We start from the raw sequence: 27,941 nt of genomic DNA, 5'->3' as shown, positions 1-27,941 counted from the left end.
TCCACTTTGCGGACAAGGATAGGCATTATTACATCCATGTTGCATCCTTTTTTTTTTTTTTGCGGACTGCAAAATACATACGTTCGTGGAATGCACCTGTAAACTAGGAGTCCCACAAAAAATGTTTTATTCTCTGACCTGTTAGGAAGGTACATGATGTAATATGTAGTGAATGTAATCTTCTCATTAGTGACTGTATTTGTGAGTTATCCTCTCCCTTCTGATCCTAAGCTGTGTCATGTGACCAATTCTCTGACCTCCAACTGACACAGAACAGGAAGCCAGTTACTTCTCTATTCATTCCTATGAGACTGACATTAAGGCTCCCATAGGAATACACAGAGAAACTGACTTCCTGTCCACACATAAGATGCTGTGTTATTTGGAAAGTCTGATTGCTGGTCACATGACACAGCTGAGGATCAGAAGGAAGGTTATAACTCATGAATACAGACACCGGTAAGAAGATTACATTCATTACAGATTACATCATGTACCTTTCTAGCAGGTCAGAGAATAAAATTTGCTGGAGTTCTCCTTTAGGGTCCATTCACACGTCCGTATGTGTTTTGCGGATCCGCAAAACACGGACACCGGTAATGTGCGTTCCGCATTTTGCGGACCGCACATCCCCGGCACTCTCATAGAAAATGCTTTTTTTTTGTCCACAATTGCAGACAAGAATAGGACATGTTCTATTTTTTTGCGGATCCGGAAGTGCGGAGCTGCAAATGCGGATAGCACATTCCGGCCCCATTGAAAATGAATGGGTCCGCACCTGTTCCGCAAAATTGCGGAATGAATGCGGACCCATTTTGCGGACGTGTGAATGGACCCTTAAGCTGAATTAAGTCTGTTTATTTCAAATTCAAAATGTTTAGATTAGAAGTAATGTAACGGCTATGGACACCTTGGGGAACAAAAATAATATTTCCAGTTGATATTTATTAATTTTTAACATTTTCATCTTCTAGTTTTCACTGATCTACATACTGTTCTTTTTGAATTGCATTAAAATCCATTCATAGAGTTGCTCTACAGGCTTGATCTGCAGCCCTATCTGTACTTTCATAACAGCTCATGAACACTCATTCAAGCTAAGTTCTTATCAAACTAAGATACTGGCTTAAATGACAATTTCAATAAAGACCAATTGGTGCCCATAGCCTTTAAAGGGGTTAGGCCATGAGTGATATAAAAAAAAATGCAAATCCAACATCATATAGTACATGGCACACCATTTTTAACAAAGCCAGAACCAGCCCTGCACTTCACCAGAGCTCTCCCCTCTCTTCATTGCTCTAATTGCTCCGCTAGATTCTATTCACGCTGGCAGCTCGGGGGAAGGGGGGGGGGGGGGGGGGGGTCCTTTCTGGTGTAAACCTCTTCATGTAACTGTCACAGCCTATAACATGAACATATGCGTTCAGTAGGTGGATGTGAATATTACTATACAGTTCAAACACCAGGTGGCGCCATTGGTGTATTGGAGTATTTTTGTAACAGAAAGTAAATTATAAAAGTAACTAGTGTTTAATGCTGAATTATATTAAAATAACATTTAATGGTGGGACAACCCATTTCAGTAAAGCTGTCTGTAAATGTGCAGGGTTTGGTGAGATTTGTTCAGGTTTTTGATGCAGTGTTTGAAGCCCAAACCAGGAATGGATTAAAAAATAAAGAGAAGATGTAGTATCTGTGCTCTATACTTTTTTTTTTTTTTTTTTTATTAATTTTTATTTTATATCCAGAACATAAAAATGTAACATACATGATATTACACAAATAGAACAAATATCCACAATTCGCTACGTTTTTCCATCATGCATGCAAAATTAGTATCCAAAAAACAGAAGAAGAAGAACCTATTTAATCCCAGTCCCCCCTCCCACCCCCCACCTTCGCTATCGTTGTCTCGGAACCTATCCACGGCGAGCAAGACCTTATGACCATGTCGACCAAGTTCGGTCCCATCTAATTTTCTGGCTCTTATTATATATGGCATGTTTCTCATACTACTTTACTTTATCAACCAGTTGATGCCATTCAGATATCGACAAAGGGTTATTTAAGCCCCAGTTCCTAGCAATTACCACCCTAGCCAATATAAGTGACTTCATCCAGAACATATTTTCCCGTCTCTGCTCATCAAGTAAAGAAGCACCCAAAACAGCCGTAATTATATCTACAGTACAGACCAAAAGTTTGGACACACCTTCTCTTTCAAAGAGTTTTCTTTATTTTCATGACTATGAAGGCATCAAAACTATGAATTAACACATGTGGAATTATATACATAACAAACAAGTGTGAAACAACTGAAAATATGTCATATTCTAGGTTCTTCAAAGTAGCCACCTTTTGCTTTGATTACTGCTTTGCACACTCTTGGCATTCTCTTGATGAGCTTCAAGAGGTAGTCCCCTGAAATGGTCTTCCAACAGTCTTGAAGGAGTTCCCAGAGATGCTTAGCACTTGTTGGCCCTTTTGCCTTCACTCTGCGGTCCAGCTCACCCCAAACCATCTCGATTGGGTTCAGGTCCGGTGACTGTGGAGGCCAGGTCATCTGGCGCAGCACCCCATCACTCTCCTTCATGGTCAAATAGCCCTTACTTTCAAAGTTTTCCCAATTTTTCAGCTGACTGACTGACCTTTATTTCTTAAAGTAATGATGGCCACTCGTTTTTCTTTACTTAGCTGCTTTTTTCTTGCCATAATACAAATTCTAACAGTCTATTCAGTAGGACTATCAGCTGTGCATCCACCTGACTTCTCCTCAACGCCATTGATGGTCCCAACCCCATTTATAAGGCAAGAAATCCCACTTATTAAACCTGACAGGGCACACCTGTGAAGTGAAAACCATTTCAGGGGACTACCTCTTGAAGCTCATCAAGAGAATGCCAAGAGTGTGCAAAGCAGTAATCAAAGCAAAAGGTGGCTACTTTGAAGAACCTAGAATATGACATATTTTCAGTTGTTTCACACTTGTTTGTTATGTATATAATTCCACATGTGTTAATTCATAGTTTTGATGCCTTCAGTGTGAATCTACAATTTTCATAGACATGAAAATAAAGAAAACTCTTTGAATGAGAAGGTGTGTCCAAACTTTTGGTTCTGTACTGTATATCATAATTATATGAGGAGTATCTCCGGAGCTCAGAGAAGACATTGGTCCAGAAATCCTGGATCACAGGACATAGCCAAACGAGATGTATAAAATCAGCGCATTGGGTCTGGCACCTACGACATCTATCCGAGGCATCCGTATAGAACCGGGAAAGAGAGAAGGGCGTGTAGTATAAGCGGTGTAGAATCCTGAACTGAATTAACCTATGATTCCCAGATATAGAGATTTTCCGAATATTCCTATAGATTAATTCCCATTTTACTGTTTTATTATTTCCAATATCTTGACCCCATTTCGCTTCACTTCTAAACTTATTCATTTTACCCATTTCCGCTCTCAATTTACTATAAATTAGTGAAATATACATACTATTCTGGTATGAGTTGAAACACCAATCCATAAAATCATGTGATTTAATCGTAAACACCTCTTTATCTTTAGTGCACATAAAAAAGTGTTTCGCCTGAAAATATTTATACTTATCTATTATTTTAATATGTCTGTGCCCAAATATATCCGCTAAAGTCCTAATATCACCATTATGTATCATTTGCTCAACCCTAATTATTCCCTTCCTTTCCCAAAATTCAATATCATCCATCTTATTAAATTCTTTAAAGTGCACATTATACCATAAGGGGGTAAATTTAAAAATATGCGTGATTCCCAAAATAGCTTTAAGTGAGTTCCAGACAAGTTGCATAGAGTGCGATATAATATATCCCCCCCCCCCTCTCCCATATAGCCAGTTTCTAAGATGCTGAATATATCGCGCTGGGGTCCTCTATAATTTCTTATGCGTTTGGAGAATATATCAAAAGGAGCAGAGAGATACCACTGTATTTGAGAGGCTAAATAATCGCCCCGCAAGCAAGGGAGGGACAAACCACCATTCTCCTCTGCTAACTATAGATAGTTCTGTTTAATACGTACTCTTTTCCTGCCCCAGATTAGTTCATTGAACAATCTCTCCAGAGCTTTAAAATGTGCATCTTCGATCCATATCGGGCAAGGGATAAGTTGGTATAATATCTGTGGGAGAAGCACCATTTTAATTAACGTAATCCTATCTGCCTGTCCCAACGTCAACTTTTGCCAAACATGCACTTTATTTTTTACTTTATCTATCAGTGGAATAATATTCAATTTGGTGTAATCTTTCACCAAGGGGCTAATCCGTACCCCCAGATATTCCAGTGAATCTGCTAACGTTAAACATCTGACATCCGCAACTTTAACTGGAGGCATTTTATTTAGCGGAAGCAAGGCTGATTTCTGCCAGTTTACTTCATATCCAGAGAAAAGGCCAAATTTGTTTATTATCTTCATCACATAGGGCAAGGCTAAGTATCCATCCCTTAAATATATGAGGACATCGTCCGCATACAAGCTAATTCTGTCCTGCAGGTCCTGGCCTCCAAAACCAAGAATATGCGTATCCTGTCTAATTCGGCATGCCAGGGGCTCCAGAAAAATAGCAAATAAGAGAGGGGATAAAGGACAGCCTTGTCTAGTACCCCGTTGTAACTCAAAGGGGTCCGACAAAGAGCCGTTAACATTTATCCTTGTCCTAGGCGATTCATACAACAACTTAACCCACTGGACAAAATTCGGACCAAAATTCATCCTATGCATGATTTCCCACAAAAAACTCCACTCCACCCTGTCAAACGCCTTAGCGGCATCTAAAGACAGGATGGAGCGGTCCTCTCCCTCTCCCAGGTGGACGTTCATTAATGTTCTTCGGATATTAGTCTGGGCTGAGCGCCTTGGTATGAAACCCGATTGATCAGTATGAATTATCTTAGCTATTACCCTCTTGAGTCTATTCGCAAGTGCCTTGGCACCAATTTTATAGTCAGTATTAAGTAAGGAGATGGGTCTATATGACCCCATCTCCAATTCGTTCTTTCCTTTTTTTAGAACCAAAGTTATAATAGCTTCCGAAATTGATGCGGGTAGATGGCCATCATTCCAAAACACATTAAGTAACTGCAGCAAGTGAGGTAACAACACGTCACTATACCGCCGATATAATTCAAAAGGAAGGCCGTCAGCCCCGGGGGAGGAGTTACCTCTGGTTGCTCTCAATGCTTCTTCCAACTCCAAGAGTTGGAGGGGAGTCTCCAGCACCGATCGATCCTCCTGGGAGAGGGAGGGGAGATTAATCCTGTCCAGGAATATTTTGTGGTCAACATGTCGCCCCTTTAACTCTGAGAAAAGTAACTGGCAAATTCTTGCTCAATATCCGCCCTGTCTGTGCATATATTTCCCTTGCAAGATCTAATACTTTTGATTACAGTGGTAGATTGCTGATTTCGAATCAGGGAAGCTAATAATCTCCCTGGCTTTCCTGCCTCACAGAACAGTTTTTGGCCTGAGAAAAAGATCTTTTGTTGACATTTATCTTGAAGATGGTGGTTATATTCCTCCCTTGCTTTAAGTAAACACTGCCGTATATCTGCACTCTGCTCTGTGGCTATTCTCCCCAGTAGAGAATATACTCGCTGTTCCAGAGCAATCTCCTTTTCAGCATAGGAAGCTTTAGCTTTTGGATTCTAGAGTAAAGGATACCTCGGGTAAAGGCTTTTAGAGCGTCCCAGACATAATGTTTGTGGGCAGTGCTAGCGTTAAAGTTCCAAAATTCTTCCAACTCACTCCCTATTTCCCCCTGTTCCTGAAGTATATTGAGCCAGTGAGGGTTAAGTCTAAAAGTGTGAAGTTTCCTGACGCCCTCCCACTTTTTTATTACTAGGAGAATTGGGGAATGGTCTGAGATCGTATGTGGTTCATATTTCATACGGACAATCCTGTTAGTAAAGTTGGCAGTTGTAAAGGCCAGGTCTATCCAGGATAGAGCAGTACAGGAACGGCTGAAACAGGAATATACTCTTACATCACCATACAAGTGTCGCCAAATATCTATTAATGCCATTTCTTGGCATATGTTAGATAAAGAAGATATTCCTCCTGTCCCCGACCCGCTCTGTGCTCTATACTTAACCCCTTAAGGACTTGGCCATTTTTTGCAAATCTGACCAGTGTCACTTTAAGTGCTGATAACTTTAAAACGCTTTGACTTATCCAGGCCATTCTGAGATTGTTTTTTCCTCACATATTGTACTTCATGACACTGGTAAAATGAAGTAAAAAAAATAAATTTTTATTTATAAAAAAATACCAAATTTACCAAAAATTTGTAAAAAAATTGCAAATTTCCAAGTTTCAATTTCTCTACTTCTATAATACATAGTAATACCTACAAAAATAGTTATTACTTTACATTCCCCATATGTCTACTTCATGTTTGGATACATTTGGGAATGATATTTTATTTTTGGGGAATGTTACAAGGCTTAGAAGTTTAGAAGCAAATCTTGAAATTTTTCAGAAACCCACTTTTTAGGGACCAGTTCAGGTCTGAAGTCACTTTGTGAGGCTTACATAATAGAAACCAGCCAAAAATGACCCCATTCTAGAAACTACACCCCTCAAGGTATTCAAAACTGATTTTACAAACGTTAACCCTTTAGGTGTTCCACAAGAGTTAATGGCAAATGGTGATAAAATTTCAGAATTTAGATTTTTGGGCAAATTTTCCATTTTAATCAATTTTTTTCCAGTAACAAAGCAAGGGTTAACAGCCAAACTAAATGCTATATTTATTGCCCCGATTCTGTAGTTTGCAGAAACACCCCATATGTGGCCGTAAACTACTGTACGGGCACACAGTAGGGCGTAGAGGGAAAGGTGCGCCGTATGGTTTTTGGAAGGCAGATTTTGCTGGACTGTTTTTTTTGACCCCATGTCCCATTTGAAGCCCCCCTGATGCACCCCTAGAGTAGAAACTCCATAAAAGTGACACCATCTAAGAAACTACACCCCTCAAGGTATTCAAAACTGATTTTACAAACTTTGTTAACCCTTTAGGTGTTGCACAAGACTTAATGGAAAATAGAGATACAATTTCAAAATTTCACTTTTTTGGCAGATTTTAGATTTTAATATTTGTTTTCCAGTTACAAAGCAAGGGTTAACAGCCAAACAAAACTCATTATTTATGGCCCTGATTCTGTAGTTTACAGAAACACCCCATATGTGGTCGTAAACTGCTGTACGGGCACACGGCAGGGCGCAGAAGGAAAGGAATGCCATACAGTTTTTGGAAGGCAGATTTTGCTGGACTGTTTTTTTTGACACCATGTCCCATTTGAAGCCTCCCTGATGCACCCCTAGAGTAGAAACTCCAAAAAAGTGACCCCATTTTAGAAACTACGGGAAAGGGTGGCAGTTTTGTTGGTACTAGTTTAGGGTACATATGATTTTTGATTGCTCTATATTACACTTTTTGTGAGGCAAGGTAACAAGAAATAGCTTTTTTGGCACCGTTTCTTTTTTGTTATTTACAACATTCATCTGACAGGTTAGATCATGTGGTATTTTTATAGAGCAGGTTGTCACGGACGGGGCGATACCTAATATGTATAAATTTTTTTTTTATTTATGTAAGTTTTACACAATGATTTCATTTTTGAAACAAAAAAAATCATGTTTTAATGTCTCCATAGTCTGAGCCATAGTTTTTTCAGTTTTTGGGCGATTATCTTAGCTAGGGTCTCATTTTTTGTGGGATGAGATGACGGTTTGATTGCCACTATTTTGGGGTGCATATGACTTTTTCATCGCTTGCTATTACACTTTTTGTGACGTAAGATGACAAAAAATTGCTTTTTTTACAGCGTTTTTATTTTTTTACGGTGGTCACCTGAGGGGTTAGGTCATGTGATATTTTTATAGAGCCAGTCGATACGGAAGCGGTGATACATAAATAAAAAAAAGTATACATATTAGGTAAGTTTTACACAATGATTAATTTTTTAAACAAAAAAAATCATGTTTTAGTGTTTCCATAGTCTAAGAGCCATAGTTTTTTCAGTTTTATCTTGGGTAGGGTATGATTTTTGCGGGATGAGATGACCGTTTGATTGGTACTATTTTGGCGTACATGCGACTTTTTTGATCACTTTTATTACCTTTTTTGGGAAGTAAGGTGGGCAAAATTTCAATTTCCTCATAGTTTTTATTTTTTTATTTTTATGGCGTTCACCGTGCAGGTAAAAATTAACATGATCGTTTTATAGATCAGGTCGTTACGGACGCGGCGATACCTAATATGTGTAGTGTATTTATTTTTTTTTATTCAGTGATAAATGTGTTTTTTTAAATCTTTACTTTTTTCACTTTTCTTTTACTTTTTTTTTTACCCTGATCCACTTGGTTCTTGAAGATCCAGTAGGTCTGATGTCTGTATATTACAGTACAGTACACTATATAGTGTATTGTACTGTATTTTACTTACACTTTGAACAGATCTATGCCTTTAGCACAGATCTGTTTAGCACCATGGACAGCAGGATGCCTGAGAAGCCGTCCTTTTGCCATGGGAACCTTCCCCGTCTGCCACAACTGAGCAGACGGGAAAGGGTAAGGAGGGGGGCTCCCTCCCTCTGTGACCCCATCCTGTCTGGGGGCTGCAAAGGCACAGCAGCCCCCCGATGGAAGAGGGAGGGAGCTCCCTGACTGTTAACCTTTTCCATACAGCGGTCCGTACGGACCGCGGTATGGAAAGGGTTAAACGGCTGACATCACAGCACAGATGTCAGCAGTTTATACCAGAGTGTCAGCAATGTGCTGACACTCTGGTATACCCACTGGACACCAATGAATATTCAAAAGGAGGAGGGCTGCACCACCCGCTGGCATAAAATCATTCAGGGGCGCAGGGGGGGTGAAAAAATCGACATTTTGGGCATTTTAAAGTTTCTGATCCCCACGGTCAAGAACCGCGGGGATCAGAAACTGCAGAAAGCGCTGCAAACCGCAGGTCTGAATTGACCTGCGGTTTGCGACGATTGCCGATACGGGGGGGTCACATGACCCCCCTCCGGCGTTGTGACAGGATGACAGGATACCGTACCGGTACGTCATGTGTCCCTAAGGGGTAAAGGGCATCTGTCAGCAGATTTGTACCTATGACACTGGCTGACCTGTTGCATGTGCACTTGGCAGCTGAAGGCATCTGTATTGGTCCCATGTACATATGTGCCCGCATTCCTGAGAAAAATTTAATTTTTATATATGCAAACGAGCCTCTAGGAGCAATGGGGGCGTTGCAATTACACCTAAAGGCTCTGCTCACTGCCTGGCCCTGTTGCAGAGAGAGCAGATCATCTAGGTGTAACAACAATGCCCCCGTTGCTCCTAGAGGCTAATTTGCATATATTAAAACTTCATTTTTCTCAGCAATGCTGGCACATATGAACATGGGACCAACAGAGATATCTTCAGCACATGTAACAGGTCAGCCAGTGTCATAGGTACAAATCTGCTGACAGATGCTCTTTAATCTCTATTTATGATCCACTCTTACTTTGGACTTGTACATGACCTGCTCATGCACAGATACCCTAAAGCCATATAGGAGCACAATGAAAACCATTATATTATCATTTTATTACTTCAGTACTCTTGAAAACTAAGAAACGTCTATAGTCAAATAAGACTTACAGTGGATATAAAACGTCTACACACCCCTGTTAAAAAGTCAGGTTTCTGTGATGTAAAAAAATGAGACAAAGATAAATCATTTCAGACCTTTTTCCACCTTTAATGTGACCTATAAACTGTACAACTCAATTGAAAAACAAACTGAAATCTTTTAGGTAGAGGGAAGAAAAAATATAAAAATAATATGGTTGCATAAGTGTGCACACCCTTAAACTAATACTTTGTTGAAGCACCTTTTGGTTTTATTACAGCACTGTCACGGATGAGAGTGGGGAAAACCCTCATTCGTGTGATGTTAAGGAATAGGGAGGCTGCTTGATCAGGACAACAGAATTAGGGGGCAGGTCACCTCCTAACGCATCCCTAAATCTGTCCCTAACTCCTAGCTGTATGAGCCAACCCTGAAGGTAGGAGGACTCATAGTCAGGAACCTCCGGTCCCTACTAGCCCTCAAGGGATCCCTGAACTAGGAGCTGGGTAAGACAACCTGTTCCTCCTTGACACGGACGAACAAGAGTCTAAACTGGCCAAACCACAAGGAAGGGGAGACATAAACAGCCTATGGATATGGCAGGCGAGTAAAACCACTTCCACCCCTACCTGCCACAGACACACTGACTGGATCCCGTGCTCAAATGCTGACGTCCACACCAAACATAGAAAGGACACAGCACACACACAATAACACACAGGAACCCAGATCCATAGCTGCAGTAAGAATATACATCACACAGACATAAAGTAACATCGTGAAATAATATTTATGACCACAAGGGTTGCCCTCACTGGCAGATGGTATAAGAGACCAGGAGGATGACTCCAGCTTACAGCAAGGCTGGAGTACCCCTCAGCTTACAGGTCTCAGCAGAGGCTAAATAGCCCAAGTGGCCACACCCACACAAACACACACTGGAAAGGGAATTAACCCTTCCAAGGCCAGACAGGGTAGTGAAACCACTTAAAGGGAAAAGCACAAACAAGCATTCCACTACACCTGTTACCACCGGCAACGGCATGGGTGGCAACCATGTCCTGGGGAACAGCCAGCAGGCCGAGACACTGCCACCACATGCACACAACACCACACGTTGCCGCGGACAACCGCAAGTGAAGGGAGGTGTCACAGTGCACACATACATAAACCTCGTGCACCACAAACAGGGAAAGTGCACACATACAAAGACAGATAGTCAGGTGGAACCGCCTGCCCTTGACAGCAAGCTGCCTAGCAACAGCTCAGGCTGCTATACTGCCAATACTATAATGTTGCCAGCGGCAACCACACGTGAGGCAACATACTGCAGCCCTCACCTGTGATTGAGAACGAAACCAAACCGCAGGCGACTGCACGCGGTGCCAGGAGTCACGACCATGACCATGGTCGTGACAAGCACTCAGTCTTTTTGGGTATGAGTCATTCAGCATGGCACATTTTGACTTGGCAAGATGTGCCCACTCTTCTTTGCAAAAACACTTCAAATCTGTCAGATTGCGAGGGCATCTCCTGTGCACAGCCCTCTTCAGATCACCCCACAGATTTTCGATCGGATTCAGGTCTGGGCTCTGGCTGGGCCATTCCAAAACTTTAATCTTCTTCTGGTGAAGCCATTGCTTTGTTGATTTGGATGTATACTTTGGGTCGTTGTCATGCTGAAAGATAAAGTTCCTCTTCATGTTCAGCTTTCTAGCAGAAGCCTGAAGGTTTTGTGCCAATATTGACTGGTATTTGGAACTGTTCATAATTCCTTCTAGCTTAACTAAGGCCCCAGTTCCATCTGAAGAAAAACAGCCCCTTGGCATGATGCTGCCACCACCATGCTTCACTGTGGGTATGGTGTTCTTTTGGTGATGTGCAGTGTTGTTTTTGCACCAAACATATATTTTGGAATTATGGCCAAAAAGTTCAACCTTGGTTTCATCAGACCATAACACCTTTTCCCACATGTTTTTGGGAGACTTCAGATGTGTTTTTGCAAAATGTAGCCTGGCTTGGATGTTTTTCTTCATAAGAAAAGGCTTTCGTCTTGCCACTCTACCCCATAGCCCAGACATATGAAGAATACAGGAGATTGTTGTCACATGTACCACACAGCCAGTACTTACCAGATATTCCTGCAGCTCCTTTAATGTTGCTGTAGGCCTCTTGGTAGCCTCCCAGACCAGTTTTCTTCTCGTCTTTTCATCAATTTTGGAGGGAAGTCCAGTTCTTGGTAATGTCACTGTTGTGCCATATTTTCTCCACTTGATGATGACTGTCTTCACTGTGTTCCATGGTATATCTAATGCCTTGGAAATTCTTTTGTACCCTTTTCCTGACTGATACCTTTTAACAATGAGATCCGTCTGATGCTTTGGAAGCTCTCTGTGGACCATGGCTTTTGCTGTGAGATGCGACTAAGAAAATTTCAGGAAAGACCAACTAGAGCAGCTGAACTTTATTTGGGGTTAATCAGAGGCACTTTAAATGATGGCAGGTGTATGCTGACTCCTATTTAACATGATTTTGCTTAATTCTGAACACTGCTACATCCCCAGTAATAAGAGGGTGTGCACACTTATGCAACCACATTATTATTATTTTTTTTGTTTTCTTCCCCCCACCTAAAAGATTTCAGTATGTTTTTCAATTGAGTTGTACAGTTTATAGGTCACATTAAAGGTGGAACAAGTTCTGAAATGATTTATCTTTGTCTCATTTTTATTTACATAACAGAAACCTGACATTTTAACAGGGGTGTGTAGACTTTTTATATCCACTGTATATGCTACCCACATAACAGGCAATGAACAGGTTTACAGCCAAACTGTATAAAAGAGACATCACTACACATAAAATATAACTGAAATGTAATCTACCTTCTATCTTTTATGCTTGGCTTCCATCCCGTCTCTCCTGTAAGAGAATAGAATAAAAATGACAGCCCACAACCACATTTACATGGTGACTTATATTTAACCTCAGCAATATTCCTGAATGTTACAGCTAATATATAATCATCTGTACAGAAGCGAAGGAAATTCTATAATGACATACTATCACTGTGCGGAAACATTTATCAGCAGTCACCTGACCTGGATTTACAGAACTGATTCCCAATGATCCATTCAGTCATTCTGGCGCCACGTCCAATATCATATACACATGATGGTATATATGGCTAGGTATTATGATTTAGTTCTTAATAAGAAATTTGATGATGAATTGCCAACACTGAGGTGAGGATTTCGGCTCCATCAATGAAAATCGAAAATGCCAGACAGCAGAATAAAGAAAGCCATTCATATGGTGTATAACTAGGAGAGGAGCTGCCATGGGGGTGAAGTATGCTGTTGAGTTTTGTCAGGGGCAGCAAAGGTGCCTGTGTGGACTACTTATAGCATGGGAGGGAGTAAATTACACTGAAGGACCCCATGGCATCAGCCGTCCAACCAGACACCATGATCTCTGTTGTGTTATTGGTGTTGGTAAATCAGGAGGATGGTGGTGGGTCCTAAGACGACCCTGTTTTAGCCACCAGAAAACATACACTCCCATGTTAAACCACAAAACGCAGAGATCGATCCTTACCCTTAAAAAGCTGAAGCACTAGATGCGTTAGTAGTCTGAGCTGAACCTGGACATGCCCCCCTGACTTGAGCATCGGAGCAGTTCATGCTCTGATGCTCTCCTTTGCCCTGCGCTAAATCGCGCAGGACAAAAGCATTTTCTGGTGTTCCAGTGACGAACTGGGCTCTCTATAGGGCTGCCAGGAATCCCGGTGACGTCACCGGCACGATAGGCGGCTTTTAGCGCTGCCCTAGCCTGTAAAACGGCTAGGGCAGCGCTAAAGCCTGCCCATCAGAGCCGGTGATGTCACCGAACACACTGCTGGGTGGAAGCCTCCGCCCGGCAGTGTGTTATTGTAAATAAAAGAGCCCTTGCCCTGCGCGATCCAGCGCAGGGCAAGGGAGAGCATTGGAGCATGAAATGCTCCGATGCTAACTACAGGGGGGCTTTCTGGGTGAAGTTATGGGTATGTCCGGGTTTAGATCTAAATCCGGACAACCCCTTTAAACGGGCATTCCAGTTATCCCTATCCATGAGATAAGTGACTATTAGACTGTTGGAGGTCCGACTTCTGGCTCTCGAGAATGCGCCCTATACCCTGAAATGAATGGCGCTGCATGGCGAGCATGCACACTGCTGCTCCACTCATCTCTATGTGACTGCCAGAGATAGAGGTGGCGATTGGCTGTCAGTGCAGCAGAAATGAATGTAGCTGCACTGCACATGCTCAACCTGCCGCTCCGTTTTGGGGTACAAGACTGCCGTTCTTGTGATCGGTGAGGGTGTCAGGAGTCCTACCCTCACTGATCTAATAGTTAGCCCCTAACTTATGAAAAGGAGATAACTTCACCTAACTGGAATACTCCTTTATGTCAATTCAGATAAAGGGATACAAGGACTGCTTTATAACGGGGGTAGATTTGATTTAGTCTCTTGTGATGTGTGAGGTCAACATGTGGCAAATCTATTAAGAGCTGCGCAACTTTTAACTACCTCCTTCACTTTGGCTTGTGTAAAAAATAAAATAAAATAAAGACTATGGTAAATGTGAGAGGCATTGTGAATAGAAAACTTATATCCAAAAAAGTGCAAATAGAAATTTAAAATACATCACAAAAAAATGAGATACGTACGGATTCCAGGGATACTTTCAATCGGTATTTGTCGCACCCCTTCTTTGAAGCAGGACAAGCCGGGGTACACCTTCCTTATCTGTGCTTGTTTCCTTTCAATCATTTTTTTGATAATCTATAATAACATTTATTTCCATTTAGTTATCAAGAATTATAACACAGAATTTTATGAACATTGCAACTTAAAGGGATTGTGTGTCCTTTGGACAGGTCATCAGATCGGTGGTGGGCCAACACTAGGTCTCATAGCACAGGGTTAGTAGCACAGCTCCGTCCTCTGTTTAGTGGCTTTGCTGGGTTACTGCCAAGCTCCACAGCTCAAGTATCAAAATGTTAATGTCACATTAAAGGGGTTTTCCAAGATCTTTTTACTGATGAACTATCCTGCCTTTATACTTGCTCTGATTCCTCTATAGGAGATTTGTGTGCTGTGTGAACAACGCAGTACAAATTTTATTCACATCATTAAATGTACATTAGGTTAGCAGCTTTTCCATTTTGACACAGTTGAATTTGGTTCCTTTGATAAATCCTTGCACAAAGAGGTTTTTTTTTTTACTGATAAGGTCATCAGTATCCGATCGGTGGAGGTCTGACACCCAGGACCCCTGCTGATCAGCTGCTTGAATATGGCATTGGTGCTCATAGTAGTGCCGTGGCCTTCTCCAGCTTTCCCTAGGCCATGTAATGTCACATTCACTGGGGACTGGGGCCTCTATAGAGAACTTAAAGGGGTATTCTCACCTTAGACAATAATGGCATATCCATAAAACATGCCATAAATATGTGATAGATGTAGGTTCCATCTCTGGGACCTGCACCTATCTCAAGAACAGAGGCCCCTCAATGCCGTCCAAGTGGCTACATGCCGCCATATCCATGCTGCGGCTGATTGCAGAAGTGGATGAGTGGATGCCTTTAAAGGGTAACCGTCATGTTTTCATAAAAAAAAAAAAAAATCAATTTTCGCATATGTTACTGCTGCAGCAGCATTATGCATAAAGCAATCTTTAGTTTCTTCACATACGACAGTTTTCCTTCAGTTTTTCCCTTAGTTACGGCTGTTTAAACATTTACAATACGAGGACCTTCTCAAGATGGCTCCTCTGCCAGTTCTCTGAGGCCAAAACTGCTTTCCCTAACTTCCCATACACACTTGCTGTGGCCAGCAGCTCCCTGCCAGCCAATCAGATTGGATTACTTAGAGACACGCCTCATCACCCTGAAGCCTAATGTAGGCATGGAGTATGAAGGACCGCCCCTCCGTCTTCCTGTCTTCTTAGCCAGAGACAGACAAGCTATAGCAACTGTCTTTTAAGGGAGCAGTGGAAAGGGACAGAGGACATTAATGAAAGCTGTTATTATAAGGTAATTACAGATCTTTTGACAATCATTGACAGACTAACTCAGGTATACATGCCTAGCTCTAATAAACTAGCAAATAAAAAAAAAATAAATGACAGTTACCCTTTAAACTTCTGTGACACATGAAATCTCTGCCACTACGTTCCATAGAAACATAGAATGTGCCGGCAGATAAGAACCATTTGTCCCATCTAGTCTGCCCAATATACTAAATACTATGGATAGCCCCTGGCCCTATCTTATATGAAGGATGGCCTTATGCCTATCCCATGCATGCTTAAACTCCTTCACTGTATTTCCAGCTACCACTTCTGCAGGAAGGCTATTCCATGCATCCACTACTCTCTCAGTAAAGTAATACTTCCTGATATTACATTTAAACCATTGCCCCTCTAATTTAAAACTATGTCCTCTTGTAGCAGTTTTTCTTCTTTTAAATATTCTCTCCTCTTTTACCTTGTTGATTCCCTTTATGTATTTAAAAGTTTCTATCATATCCCCTCTGTCTCGTCTTTCTTCCAAGCTATACATGTTAAGGTCCTTTAATCTTTCCTGGTAAGTTTTATCCTGCAATCCATGTACTAGTTTAGTAGCTCTTCTCTGAACTCTCTCCAAAGTATCAATATCCTTCTGGAGATATGGTCTCCAGTACTGAGCACAATACTCCAAATGAGGTCTCACTAGTGCTCTGTAGAGCGGCATGAGCACCTCCCTCTTTCTACTGGTAATTCCTCTCCCTATACACCCAAGCATTCTGCTAGCATTTCCTGCTGCTCTATGACATTGTCTACCTTTAAGTCTTCTGAAATAATGACCCCTAAATCCCTTTCCTCAGATACTGAGGTTAGGACTGTATCACTGATTTTATATTCTGCTCTTGGGTTTTTACGCCCCAGGTGCATTATCTTGCCCTTATCAGCATTAAATTTTAGTTGCCAGATTTTTGACCATTCCTCTAGTTTTCCTAAATTCTTTTCCATTTGGTGTATCCCTCCAGGAACATCAACCCTGTTACAAATCTTTGTGTCATCAGCAAAAAGACACAGCTTACCATAGAGGCCTTCTGCAATTTCGCTGATAAAGATATTAAACAATATGGGTCCAGGAACAGATCCCTGAAATACCCCACTAGTAACAATACCATGGTCTGAATATACTCCATTGACTACAACCCTCTGTTGTCTGTCCCTCAGCCACTGCCTAATCCATTCAACAATATGGGAGTCCAAGCCCAAAGACTCTAATTTATTGATAAGCCTTCTATGTGGGACAGTATCAAAAGCCTTACTAAAGTCTAGATAAGCGATGTCTACTGCACCTCCGCCATCTATTATTTTAGTCACCCAATCAAAAAAATCTATAAGATTAGTTTGACATGATCTCCCTGAAGTAAACCCATGCTGTTTTGCATCTTTCAATCCATGGTATTTTAGATGTTCCACAATCCTCTCCTTAAGTATGGTTTCCATTAATTTCCCCACTATTGATGTCAGGCTTACTGGCCTATAGTTGCCCGATTCCTCCCTACTACCTTTCTTGTGAATGGGCACAAAATTTGCTAATTTCCAATCTTCTGGGACGACTCCTGTTGCCAGTGATTGGTTAAATAAATCTGTTAATGGTTTTGCTAGTTCACTGCTGAGCTCTTTTAATAGCTTTGGGTGTATCCCATCAGGCCCCTGTGACTTATTTGTATTAAATTTAGACAGCTGACTTAAAACCTCTTCCTCTGTAAAGACACATGCATTAAAAGATTCATTAGTCTTCTTTCCTAACTGAGGTCCTTTTCAGAGAAATGTGTTCAGATTCTCAATTGTAAAAATCTGAAATCTGTCACGAAGCGGTTTGAAGCTCATATACTGTTTGTCAAATTTCAATCTCAGAGTTCACTGAAATTACTTTTTGACTTTTCTGAAGTTATTATGACATGTAAAAAGATCAATTTCTGGTGGATTTTTTACAATATTAAAATAATTTTATTTGAACTGCGGAACATTTTAGGGAAAAAAAAGGAAAGAAGACAAAAATTCCCAAGTAGTAGGCGAGCCATCAAGCCTGCACATACTGAATGGTCTATTGACTTCACTGTGGACAGGCTGATAATGTCATTAAGCAGAGGTCTACGAATGGAGATAAATTCTTGAAATGTGCAAACTTTTTACATTTGAAGACAACGATCACAATTTATGGCGAGGCTGCCATGGTCATGTTACAAGACTGACATTGCTTTCACAGTTGTTCTTATGTAACTCTTAAACTTTAATTATCATTTGATCAATGCAGGTATTTGTCTATGAGGTTGAGTATTTAATTTACCAAGCTGAAATGTAATTAACATTTCCCAGGAATTCAATGATTGGATTCATTAATGGCTTCAATTTTCCGCTTTGCTGATTTATCGTAACATCATGGAAGTCATCTATTCAGTATCACGGATTATTGATTCTGCTGGTAAAATGTCATTCACTGACAATATTAAGTGTGGCGCCATAAATACGGTAATCTTTTACTTTCATTTAATGAGGCGTATTATACACTTATAAGCCATGGTCGTATTTAGCCATGTCCAAAATGTTATTTTAAGGACTTTAGTATTGTTGAACTTAAATAGCCATTTAAAGGGGTTGTTACATGAAAAATATTCTACATTTTTCAAACCAGCATCTGGATCTGAACACTTTTGTAATGGCATGTAATAAAAAATGTTGTATTCCCCTGAGTTATTAAATGAAATCTATTTGTATAGCGCCGCCTGCTGTTTGTTTTTTTCCTTAATTTTTCTGTCCACTTCACTGAGGTGGAATCACATGTTCAGTTCTATCCTTCAATTCCCACCAGCCCTATCTTCTGTTACAAGCTGTGACAGTTACAGGGAGAGAGCTGCAGCCGTAAGGACACGCCCCTGAGAAAGGACCTTCCCCCCCCTGAGCTGACAGCTTGAAATAAATCTAGCAGAGCAATTGGAGTAATGAATGGGAGACCTCTGGATCCATGTGAGGTACGGGGCTGGTTCCTGCTGTTATAAAAAGTTTGTCATTTACTATATGATGTCTGATTTTCACTTTTTACATTAATCGTGGGATAACCTCTTTTTTTACGGTATATCCACTTTCTATACTATAAATGTTTGACAAGTGTGGGTCAAACCTCAGGAAATCACACCCAACTCTAGAACAGGGCCTCACTGCAAATGGAGAGGCGGCAGAGCATGTGCGATATTCTCCATTCACTTCTAGGGGAGTTCCAAAAAATAGCAAAAAAAAAAAGCTATTTTCAGAGCTCTCATAGAAGTGAACTGATAAAAGCGCACATGCGCAGCCACTACCGTACATTCCTGCAAGGCAATACCCCATTCTCCAGCCAGAGGCAGCCCTTCCAGGCTTTGTGCCTGGTTTGATAATGATTTCCCTGGTGACAGATGTCGTTTGAGTTAAAATCAAGTATAAATGACGGTAACTCATATAACCAAACCTGCCCACAAATACTGTACCTCTTTCTGTTTCTTAATGATGACAGAGAATTCAGTGTATGGAATTCTGGGATTTAACTCGCATCCCATTAAAGTGGCTCCTTCATAGTCCTTAATGTATCCAACATACCTTGCTTTAGGTACTTTAATATCTTTAGAAAAGCCCTGAAATATGGAGTGAAAAGTAGAGGAAATGAATTCAAATCATTAGCATTGTCTGTTTTATAAAATATAACCTGATACTACAGATGAAACAAATGTATTAAGATGGGGCTACAATTTGCACAATTTTTCGGAAACTTTCTGGCTCAGCCTCCTCCCAGTCAATCCTTCCCAATTTTAGAGCATATATGTTGTGCGTTTTTTTTATTTTTTTTATACAAAATACTGGCACAAAACTGAAAATAAATTCTAAATACTGAGGCACTGCCTACATCCATGACATTACAACGTGAAAACACATACAATACAGTATGGCTCCAGGATGGAATGTAAATTACTGTTCCTCTGTTATTAACATCAAGGGAGTTCGGCTGCGGCTACATGGTGACATGTGTGCGAATTGTATGTAACTTCCTTTTTTGTAACTATTTTAGAACTATGAGCAAGTCGCAAGCAAGTCGCGTGCCACATGTCAATGGCGTCAAAGTCGTGTGCGACTTATGACCTGCGAAAAACTCTATCAGTTGCGAAAGTCACGTCACAGTCCCAGCATGTCACGTGGCGCATTGCGACACCATTGACAATCATTAGGTGCAATGCCGTGCGAGTATCTTGTCGCGCGACACATCCCTAGCCTTAATCTGGTTATCTTAATCTATTTGGATATTCACATTCATGGTCTGCCTATAAATGAATATTTTCTTGAAGGAATACCCTAAATACTTTATTTTTCACATATTTGTATCAACTGTATGATACCATAAAATAGGTATGTTCAATAACTTCTCATTAAATACTGTATGTTAAATAAATTTTTTTCATTTAGGGTACTTTTAACCTTGCGTTGTTTGATTCCGGCAGGCAGGATCCTGATCAGTCTGAAAAATGCCTGATCAGTCAGAAAAATGCCTTGCAATACCAGATCCGTGTTCCCAGGTGTCATCCGGCAAAACGGATAATAAATTCTCCAGATTCCTTTTAGCCACTAGAAATCTGAAGATTCTGCTATGCAGCGCCCAGCTAGGGTGACAATCTTAATAGTGGTGCCACTGGCACTTTTAATAATCAAATTAGATTTTATTTTTATAGGAAACCATTAGCAACTGCCCGAATATTTATCATAATGAAATGGTTCCATACATGTTTAATTTCATATCTTACACAAGTCTTATCACATGCAATCTATTTCCCTGTTATAGAAAAAATGAGAATAAGAAAGTTAAAGGTGTTGTCCGAGTTTAAGGGGTTGTGCCAAGTTTATAAGTTATCCCCTATCCACAGTATAGGGGATAACTATCTAATCCTTGAGGTCCGACTACTGGAATCCCCACTGATCACAAGAACGGGAGTCCCGTTCCCCTGTTCTGATGGAGCCGCAGGGTCGCCCATCTGCAGCACTCCCACAGAGAATTAATGGAGTGTAAGTGCGCATGCACGACCTGCCACTGGAGAAAGTTTCTTGTGATAGGTGGGATGCAGCAGTCGGACCCCCAGCAATCAGCTAGTTATCCCATTTCCTATGATAGGCTATAACTTATAAACTTGGCATAACCCCTTTAAACACTATGTACACCTTTGGGGGCAATTTTTTATTGCATTGTACTCCTTTTTTTTCCAAATTCTTTTTATTTGAACATTTCAGATTTAGACAAAGACAGAAGTGTTGCTACAGTATGAAAGACGTGTCATCAATAAAGATTTCAAAATCATTACATCCTTTTGAGTATCTCTTCCAACAATCAGCGTGGCAGTCAAACACAATATTGTGATATTTGAGAGACCTTTACAAAAAGGAAAAGGGAAGAGAGAGGGAAAGGTGGGGGAAGGGGCAAGGAGTATGCTACACTTGAAGAGCGGCTAGAGTTCCTTTTAGAGAAGAAACAAGGTACCAGGAGGTATATTGACATGGTTTGACCACCTCCGATATTTCGGAGGAGCTAAAATGCGTAATAAGGAAGGTTTTCCATTTTTGGAAAAAATTCTTAGCAGAACTTTCTTCATGCCTCTCCGCCTCAATCCGGTCATACCTCAACATTATCTTCAATTGCGAGACCACTGCTGAGATATCCGGCATATGATCAGAGAGCCAATGATGTAATAAGACTCTCTTAGCCACCAGCAAAATCGAATGAAAGAAAAGAGGAACTGTTTGCGAGCGAGTGGATTGGTGAGTTGGTAGACAAAGAGTGTTTGAGGTTCAATGGGGAGAGAGATCAACCAGTGCGTTTTGATATACAATACTAAGTTTTCCCAAAATTTTGTGACCTGGGGACATGACCATATGCCATGCCAAAAATCTGTGGCCTCTGTTTTGCATTTGGGGCAATGGGTGATGTGATCTGGGAAATTGGGAAACTGCAGCAATAAACAATACCTGTTTCTTGAAATAGCCTATTGCATATTCATCGGCATAAGTAAGGAAATTGAGTACATTATGCTTGATGTGATACTCCTTCAAATGGTTCATTAAATGAGTCCCATAGCCCTGATAGATAAAAAATAAAAATAATAAATGATTTCAATGTTGTAGATACAAGGCTTCATGAAATACTGATTAACTATTTGTGTGGTATAGAAACGCAATCATCTTTTTTCTGTAAATGTATACTTAGTATCCGAGTCATGTCTCAAGACCTATTTAAAGGGTTGAAGACTGACTTATAGGATAGCTGCCTTACATCTGGTGGCATCAGAGGCAGAGCTCGTTAAGAGCTCATTTGCTTCCCTTTCTTCCCAGATTTCCAGAGGAGCGTGTATGACCTATAAGTCTCCTCACGCCGACTAAAGCGCTCTCTCCCCAAGGAGAGATAGTACCCCCAAATCTTAGGCCTGATACACACAGCCGTATTTTGGGTCCGCGTTTGATCCACTTTTTTTTTTTTTGCGCGTACTGCACGCCGGTTGAGTAACTTCTATAGGGTCGTAAAAAATGTGGACAGCAGATGAATGTCATCCATATGCTGTCTGTATCTGTGCAGCTGTCCCAAAAACTACAGAAAATGTCCAGTTCTTGTCCGTTTTGAGGACAGAAATAGGCATTTTCATAAAAGTGCGGATGCACATGGCCGGTATCCATATTTTGCGAATCTAGGCACAACATTCCAGTGAACCCCTACCCGCTTCTATATGTTTTTGTGTCACTACTATTCACCCTCCCTTTCGTCAGCTGTCTGCAGCTTATGAAAGAGAAAGAGACCCAACCACCATTCACCGCCATGAATAGTAAAGTAATGTCTGCTCTCCAAGCTTCTTCACTTTCTCTTTCGTCAGCTGAAAGAGGAAGTGTCCTGTCCCCCCCTTTCGCTGCCGCTACCCGTGAATCGGGCGCAGTGCAAACTTCTCTCCCTGATCCTTCATTTTCCTCTATTATCAGCCGAACACAACTCATGAAGGGGGAAGAAATCCAACCCAAACACTGCCGCATCTGCCTGTGAATGGGGCGAAGTACCGACTCCTCGCCCTGACGCTTCACTTCCCCTTTCATTAGCTGTCTGCAGCTGACAAAAGCATAAGTGAATAGCTCAGTACAGACACCTCTCCCCGCTATTCGCTTCCCCTTTAATCAGCTGCGGACAGAAGAAGCTTGTGGACTAGAAGATAGCGGCGGTGAATGGGGTTGGATCAGCTGATGAAAAGGAGGGTGAATAGCAGTGACAAAGGAACATAAGGAAACGATTAGGGGTTCACTGGATAGGTAGGCTAGACCTCAATCAGAGGGGATCCCATGAGCTGCGGGGAATGATAGAATACCCACGTCCAGTAGTTCTATGTGATTAGATGACGTCACAGGGGAAAGAGAAAACTATTTCTTCCTAAGTTAAGAATGATATAACTACTGGAAGAGGGGGAAAGCAGCAACATTTTAAATAAAGGTAGATTACTGACATACACTCACCTAAAGAATTATTAGGAACACCATACTAATACGGTGTTGGACCCCCTTTTGCCTTCAGAACTGCCTTAATTCTACGTGGCATTGATTCAACAAGGTGCTGATAGCATTCTTTAGAAATGTTGGCCCATATTGATAGGATAGCATCTTGCAGTTGATGGAGATTTGAGGGATGCACATCCAGGGCACGAAGCTCCCGTTCCACCACATCCCAAAGATGCTCTATTGGGTTGAGATCTGGTGACTGTGGGGGCCATTTTAGTACAGTGAACTCATTGTCATGTTCAAGAAACCAATTTGAAATGATTTGAGCTTTGTGACATGGTGCATTATCCTGCTGGAAGTAGCCATCAGAGGATAGATACATGTTCTCATTCTGTTTACGCCAAATTCGGACTCTACCATTTGAATGTCTCAACAGAAATCGAGACTCATCAGACCAGGCAACATTTTTCCAGTCTTCAACAGTCCAATTTTGGTGAGCTCGTGCAAATTGTAGCCTCTTTTTCCTATTTGTAGTGGAGATGAGTGGTACCCGGTGGGGTCTTCTGTTGTTGTAGCCCATCCGCCTCAAGGTTGTGCGTGTTGTGGCTTCACAAATGCTTTGCTGCATACCTCAGTTGTAACGAGTGGTTATTTCAGTCAACGTTGCTCTTCTATCACCTTGAATCAGTCGGCCCATTCTCCTCTGACCTCTAGCATCCACAAGGCATTTTTGCCCACAGGACTGCCGCATACTGGATGTTTTTCCCTTTTCACACCATTCTTTGTAAACCCTAGAAATGGTTGTGTGTGAAAATCCCAGTAACTGAGCAGTTGGTGCCAGACGGGCCGGTCTGAGTATTTCACAAACAACCATGCCACGCTTAAAATTGCTTAAATCACCTTTCTTTCCCATTCTGACATTCAGTTTTGAGTTCAGGAGATTGTCTTGACCAGGACTACACCCCTAAATGCATTGAAGCAACTGCCATGTGATTGGTTGACCAGATAATTGCATTAATGAGAAATAGAACAGGTGTTCCTAATAATTCTTTAGGTGAGTGTATATGGGGAAGGTTTGCTACTGAAGAATATTTTTTACACTGGAATACCCCTTTAATTGTATTCACACTATAAAATAATTTGAAATAGAATTTAAAGGGGTTGCCATTTATCATGATAAATGTTAATACAAGGCACTTACTAATGTACTGTAATTGTCCATATTGCCTCCTTTGCTGGCTTGATTCATTTTTCATACTATGCACTGCTCTTATCCAGAGGTTATGGCCACCCTGCAATCCAGCAGCAGTGGCTGTGCGTGCAGACCATAGGGAAAGGTGACGGCCCATGGGCTTTCCCGCAGTCCCAGTACCAGAGAGACTGGTACGTTTTCCTATAGAGTTAAGCACGACCACCACTGTTGGATTGCAGAGTGGTCATAACCCCTGGATACAAGAAGTGTAAAATATGATAGAAACATTAATGAAGCCACCAAGGAGGCAATATGGATAATCACAATACATTAGTAAGTTCCTTTTTTTTAACTATGTCTACATGATAATTGCCATTTGCTGATGTGAGACAGCCCCTTTAAAAGCTCTAAAACTCTGCTATGTTTAATAGCTTATCTAGTTAAACGATGGACATATCAGGTTCTCACCTTTACTTGTTCATTTGATGTCACCGCACAGAAAACGATTTCTGTAAATCCTTGAATCGGAAACATTCGAAAGCAGATTCCCCCAATGACACGTCCATCTTTGATTAAAGCAAGTGTTTTGTGTTTTCTGGAAAAAGAAAGTCTCGTTTTAAGAGGTTCTGTCCCCACAAAATCATGTGCAATCTGCAGGCAGCATGTTAAAGCGCAGGAGGAGCTGCACTGACTGATATATAGTTTTGTGGGAAAACATTTCATAAAACTTGTAATTCATGCAGTTATATCTGTGCTCTTTCTGAACTTACAGTAACTGACAGCTATGTCTGTATATACACACAGAGAAAGCTATCAATCACTGGTAACACCTCCCCCTTGTACAGCTATCAGTGACTGACAGCTATCTCTGTATACACACTTACACAGAGAATGCTATCAATCACTGGCCACATCTTCCCTGTGTACAGCTCTCAGTGACTGACAGCTATCTCTCTATGCACACTTACACAGATAATGCTATCAATCACTGGTAACACCTCCCCTGTGTACAGCTATCAGTGACTGACAACCATCTCTGTATACCCACTTACACAGAGAATGCTATCAATCACTGGTAACACCTCCCCTGTGTACAGCTATTAGTGACTGACAGCTAGCTCTGTATACCCACTTACACAGAGAATGCTATCAATCGCAGGTAACACCTCCCCTGTGTACATATATCAGTGACTGACAACCATCTCTGTATACACACTTACACAGAGAATTCTATCAATCACTGGTAACACCTCCCCTGTGTACAGCTATCAGTGACTGACAGTTATCTATGTATACCCACTTACACAGAGAATGCTATCAATCACTGGTAACACCTCCCCTGTGTACAGCTATCAGTGACTGACAACCATCTCTGTATACACACTTACACAGAGAATGCTATCAATCACTGGTAACACCTCCCCTGTGTACAGCTGAAAGCATAGATTTCAATGTAAAATTAAGCAAAGATGTAAACGTATAAAGTACAAGTTTTACAAGTGTTACCAGTAAACTATCAATCTGCTCAGCTCCTCCTGCTCTATAACATGAAGCCTACAGATTGCACTGCCTTTTGTGGTGACACGTCCTCTTTAACGAGGCTGATTTACATACAAATGTGTACACAAATAGACATATACAAATGCTTTTTCAAGGACATACATTGGATCAATCATATATGTAAAAAAAAACTAATTTCCCAACGGAATGCATGAGACCATGATATTTTACCTTTACTGATTTCTATACCATGGTAAAGTTATATAGCCATGCATCTAGCAACAGATGTGTTCTTTAACAGAAACATAAAAAATGAAATTTTTCAGTTCATAACATATACAATCTACTCACGGATCAAAGACAAGGCGGGTGATATACTCTTTAGGCATCCTAGGTAGCTGATGTGAGAAGACATTTTGTAAGCCAATGAGCCAGATCATGATCCTCTTGTTTGGTTTCTGGTGTAGAGAATTCCCAATCACATGGAACTCAATTACTCCCCTGCGTTCCTCCAGTCTGGCTGCCTCATCTCTGGCAGAAATAGCAGATAAGAAGCTGGTCTAATGTAAGAGAAAAAAGGAAAAGGGAAAGGAATTATTGCTCATTTACTATGCAACTTTCGCAAATGTCCAACCCCTATAATGACCCGCCAATGCCTGGGCCCCTCCTATACATTATACTTATCTGCTTCCCGGGCCCGTGTCGCTCCGGATCCCTGTGCGGCTGCATCTCCCAGTCAAAACATCCGGTGGTGGGGGGAGCAGCCAATAGCAGGTTGCTACGAGGACGAGCCTCCCTAGTGTCACCCATGATACTAGAGAGGGTGATCACCGTCGCGACCTGCTATTGGCTGATCCCCCCGCCACCGGATGTTTTGAGCAGTGCAACAGGAGATGCAGCAGCGGCCGCGCAGGGATCCGAAGCTATGCGGGTGTCGGGGAGCAGGTAAGTATAATGTATATGAGGGGCATTATACTTACCTGTCCGTGTTATCCAATACATTCCAGAACTGTAAGGGTTACATAGCATCATAAATCAATATAATGCTATGCGACCCTGGCAGTGCTGTTATGTGTTTTTTTTAGCTTTGCGCTCTTTAAGAACACCTGACAGCAGGATCGACCCTATTAAACCAGGCATAGTGTCTGGTAGGGATTAGCCTGCTGATTAAAATGGTACCTGTCTTGTGAAAATTGGTTACCTGCTTTAATAAGGTTGATCCTGCTGACTGGTATCTTTAAGTGATTTATTCCATTTACCTCTGAGCCCAGCATGGCAGCAGGATCTGTGATTGTTGACATGACCTCATTGATTAATTCAATAGGAATGTCTCCTACAACTTTTGGTTTCTTGGCGTCTTCTCCAGGATATGGTTCACTGGTTTTCCTTTTGTCACCTGTCACAATAAAAATGATAACTTAAAGGGAACCTGTCATGTGGATATTTGATTATAATCTATCTAATTATATACAATCATTAACTACTAAAATATACCTTAGATGTATTCACTTACTGGTGTGACAGATGGTTATCTCATAATATACACACAAAGATGCCGCATGCTAATGAGCTGATTGGAGTCCAGCGTGATGTCATTGAGTCCAGCGTATATTTAATTCAGAGCTATAGCGACTCCCCTGCCCACATGCTGCTGGTTCATATGGAAACAAACTGTCATTCAGCAGCAGGTGGGCGGGGAGAGTCAGGAGCTCATGAATATTCATGACTCATCATTATCAGCTGGAGCTTTTCAATACAAGATGTTGGCAGATTGACTGGGTCCATTAAAGAAAGTGACCCAGCATTGTGCTAAGAGAATCAGTCACTTATTTATGTTGCCCTTAGTTAGGACACCATAAAACTGGTGACAGGTTCCCTTTAAATATACAGGTTTAATGGAGTTTATAGGATTTTACTATTGATGGCCTATCCTCGGGATAGACCATCAATATCTTATTAGCTGGGGCACCCCCACCGATCAGCTGTTCTGCAGTAA

At 41.3% G+C, this 27,941-nt stretch overlaps 1 protein-coding gene across 2 annotated transcripts in view; it reads right to left on the bottom strand.

Annotated features, from left to right (window-relative positions):
* KAT2B (lysine acetyltransferase 2B) overlaps positions 1–27,941 on the bottom strand; it is a 131,743-nt gene that overhangs the window by 14,475 nt on the left and 89,327 nt on the right. For both annotated transcript variants that reach the window (XM_040433003.1, XM_040433004.1), the window contains exons 9-15: positions 27,205–27,341; positions 26,297–26,505; positions 24,914–25,040; positions 21,751–21,861; positions 19,236–19,379; positions 14,381–14,495; positions 12,557–12,593 (exon numbers count right to left, since the gene is read on the bottom strand). In XM_040433003.1, the coding sequence (XP_040288937.1) occupies positions 12,557–12,593; positions 14,381–14,495; positions 19,236–19,379; positions 21,751–21,861; positions 24,914–25,040; positions 26,297–26,505; positions 27,205–27,341 (880 nt within the window). The remainder of the gene's footprint in view (positions 1–12,556; positions 12,594–14,380; positions 14,496–19,235; positions 19,380–21,750; positions 21,862–24,913; positions 25,041–26,296; positions 26,506–27,204; positions 27,342–27,941) is intronic.

The sequence above is a fragment of the Bufo bufo genome, chromosome 5, assembly GCF_905171765.1.
Source record: "Bufo bufo chromosome 5, aBufBuf1.1, whole genome shotgun sequence".
Taxonomy (NCBI): Eukaryota; Metazoa; Chordata; class Amphibia; order Anura; family Bufonidae; genus Bufo; species Bufo bufo.
This window is presented reverse-complemented; position numbering and strand designations above follow the sequence as displayed.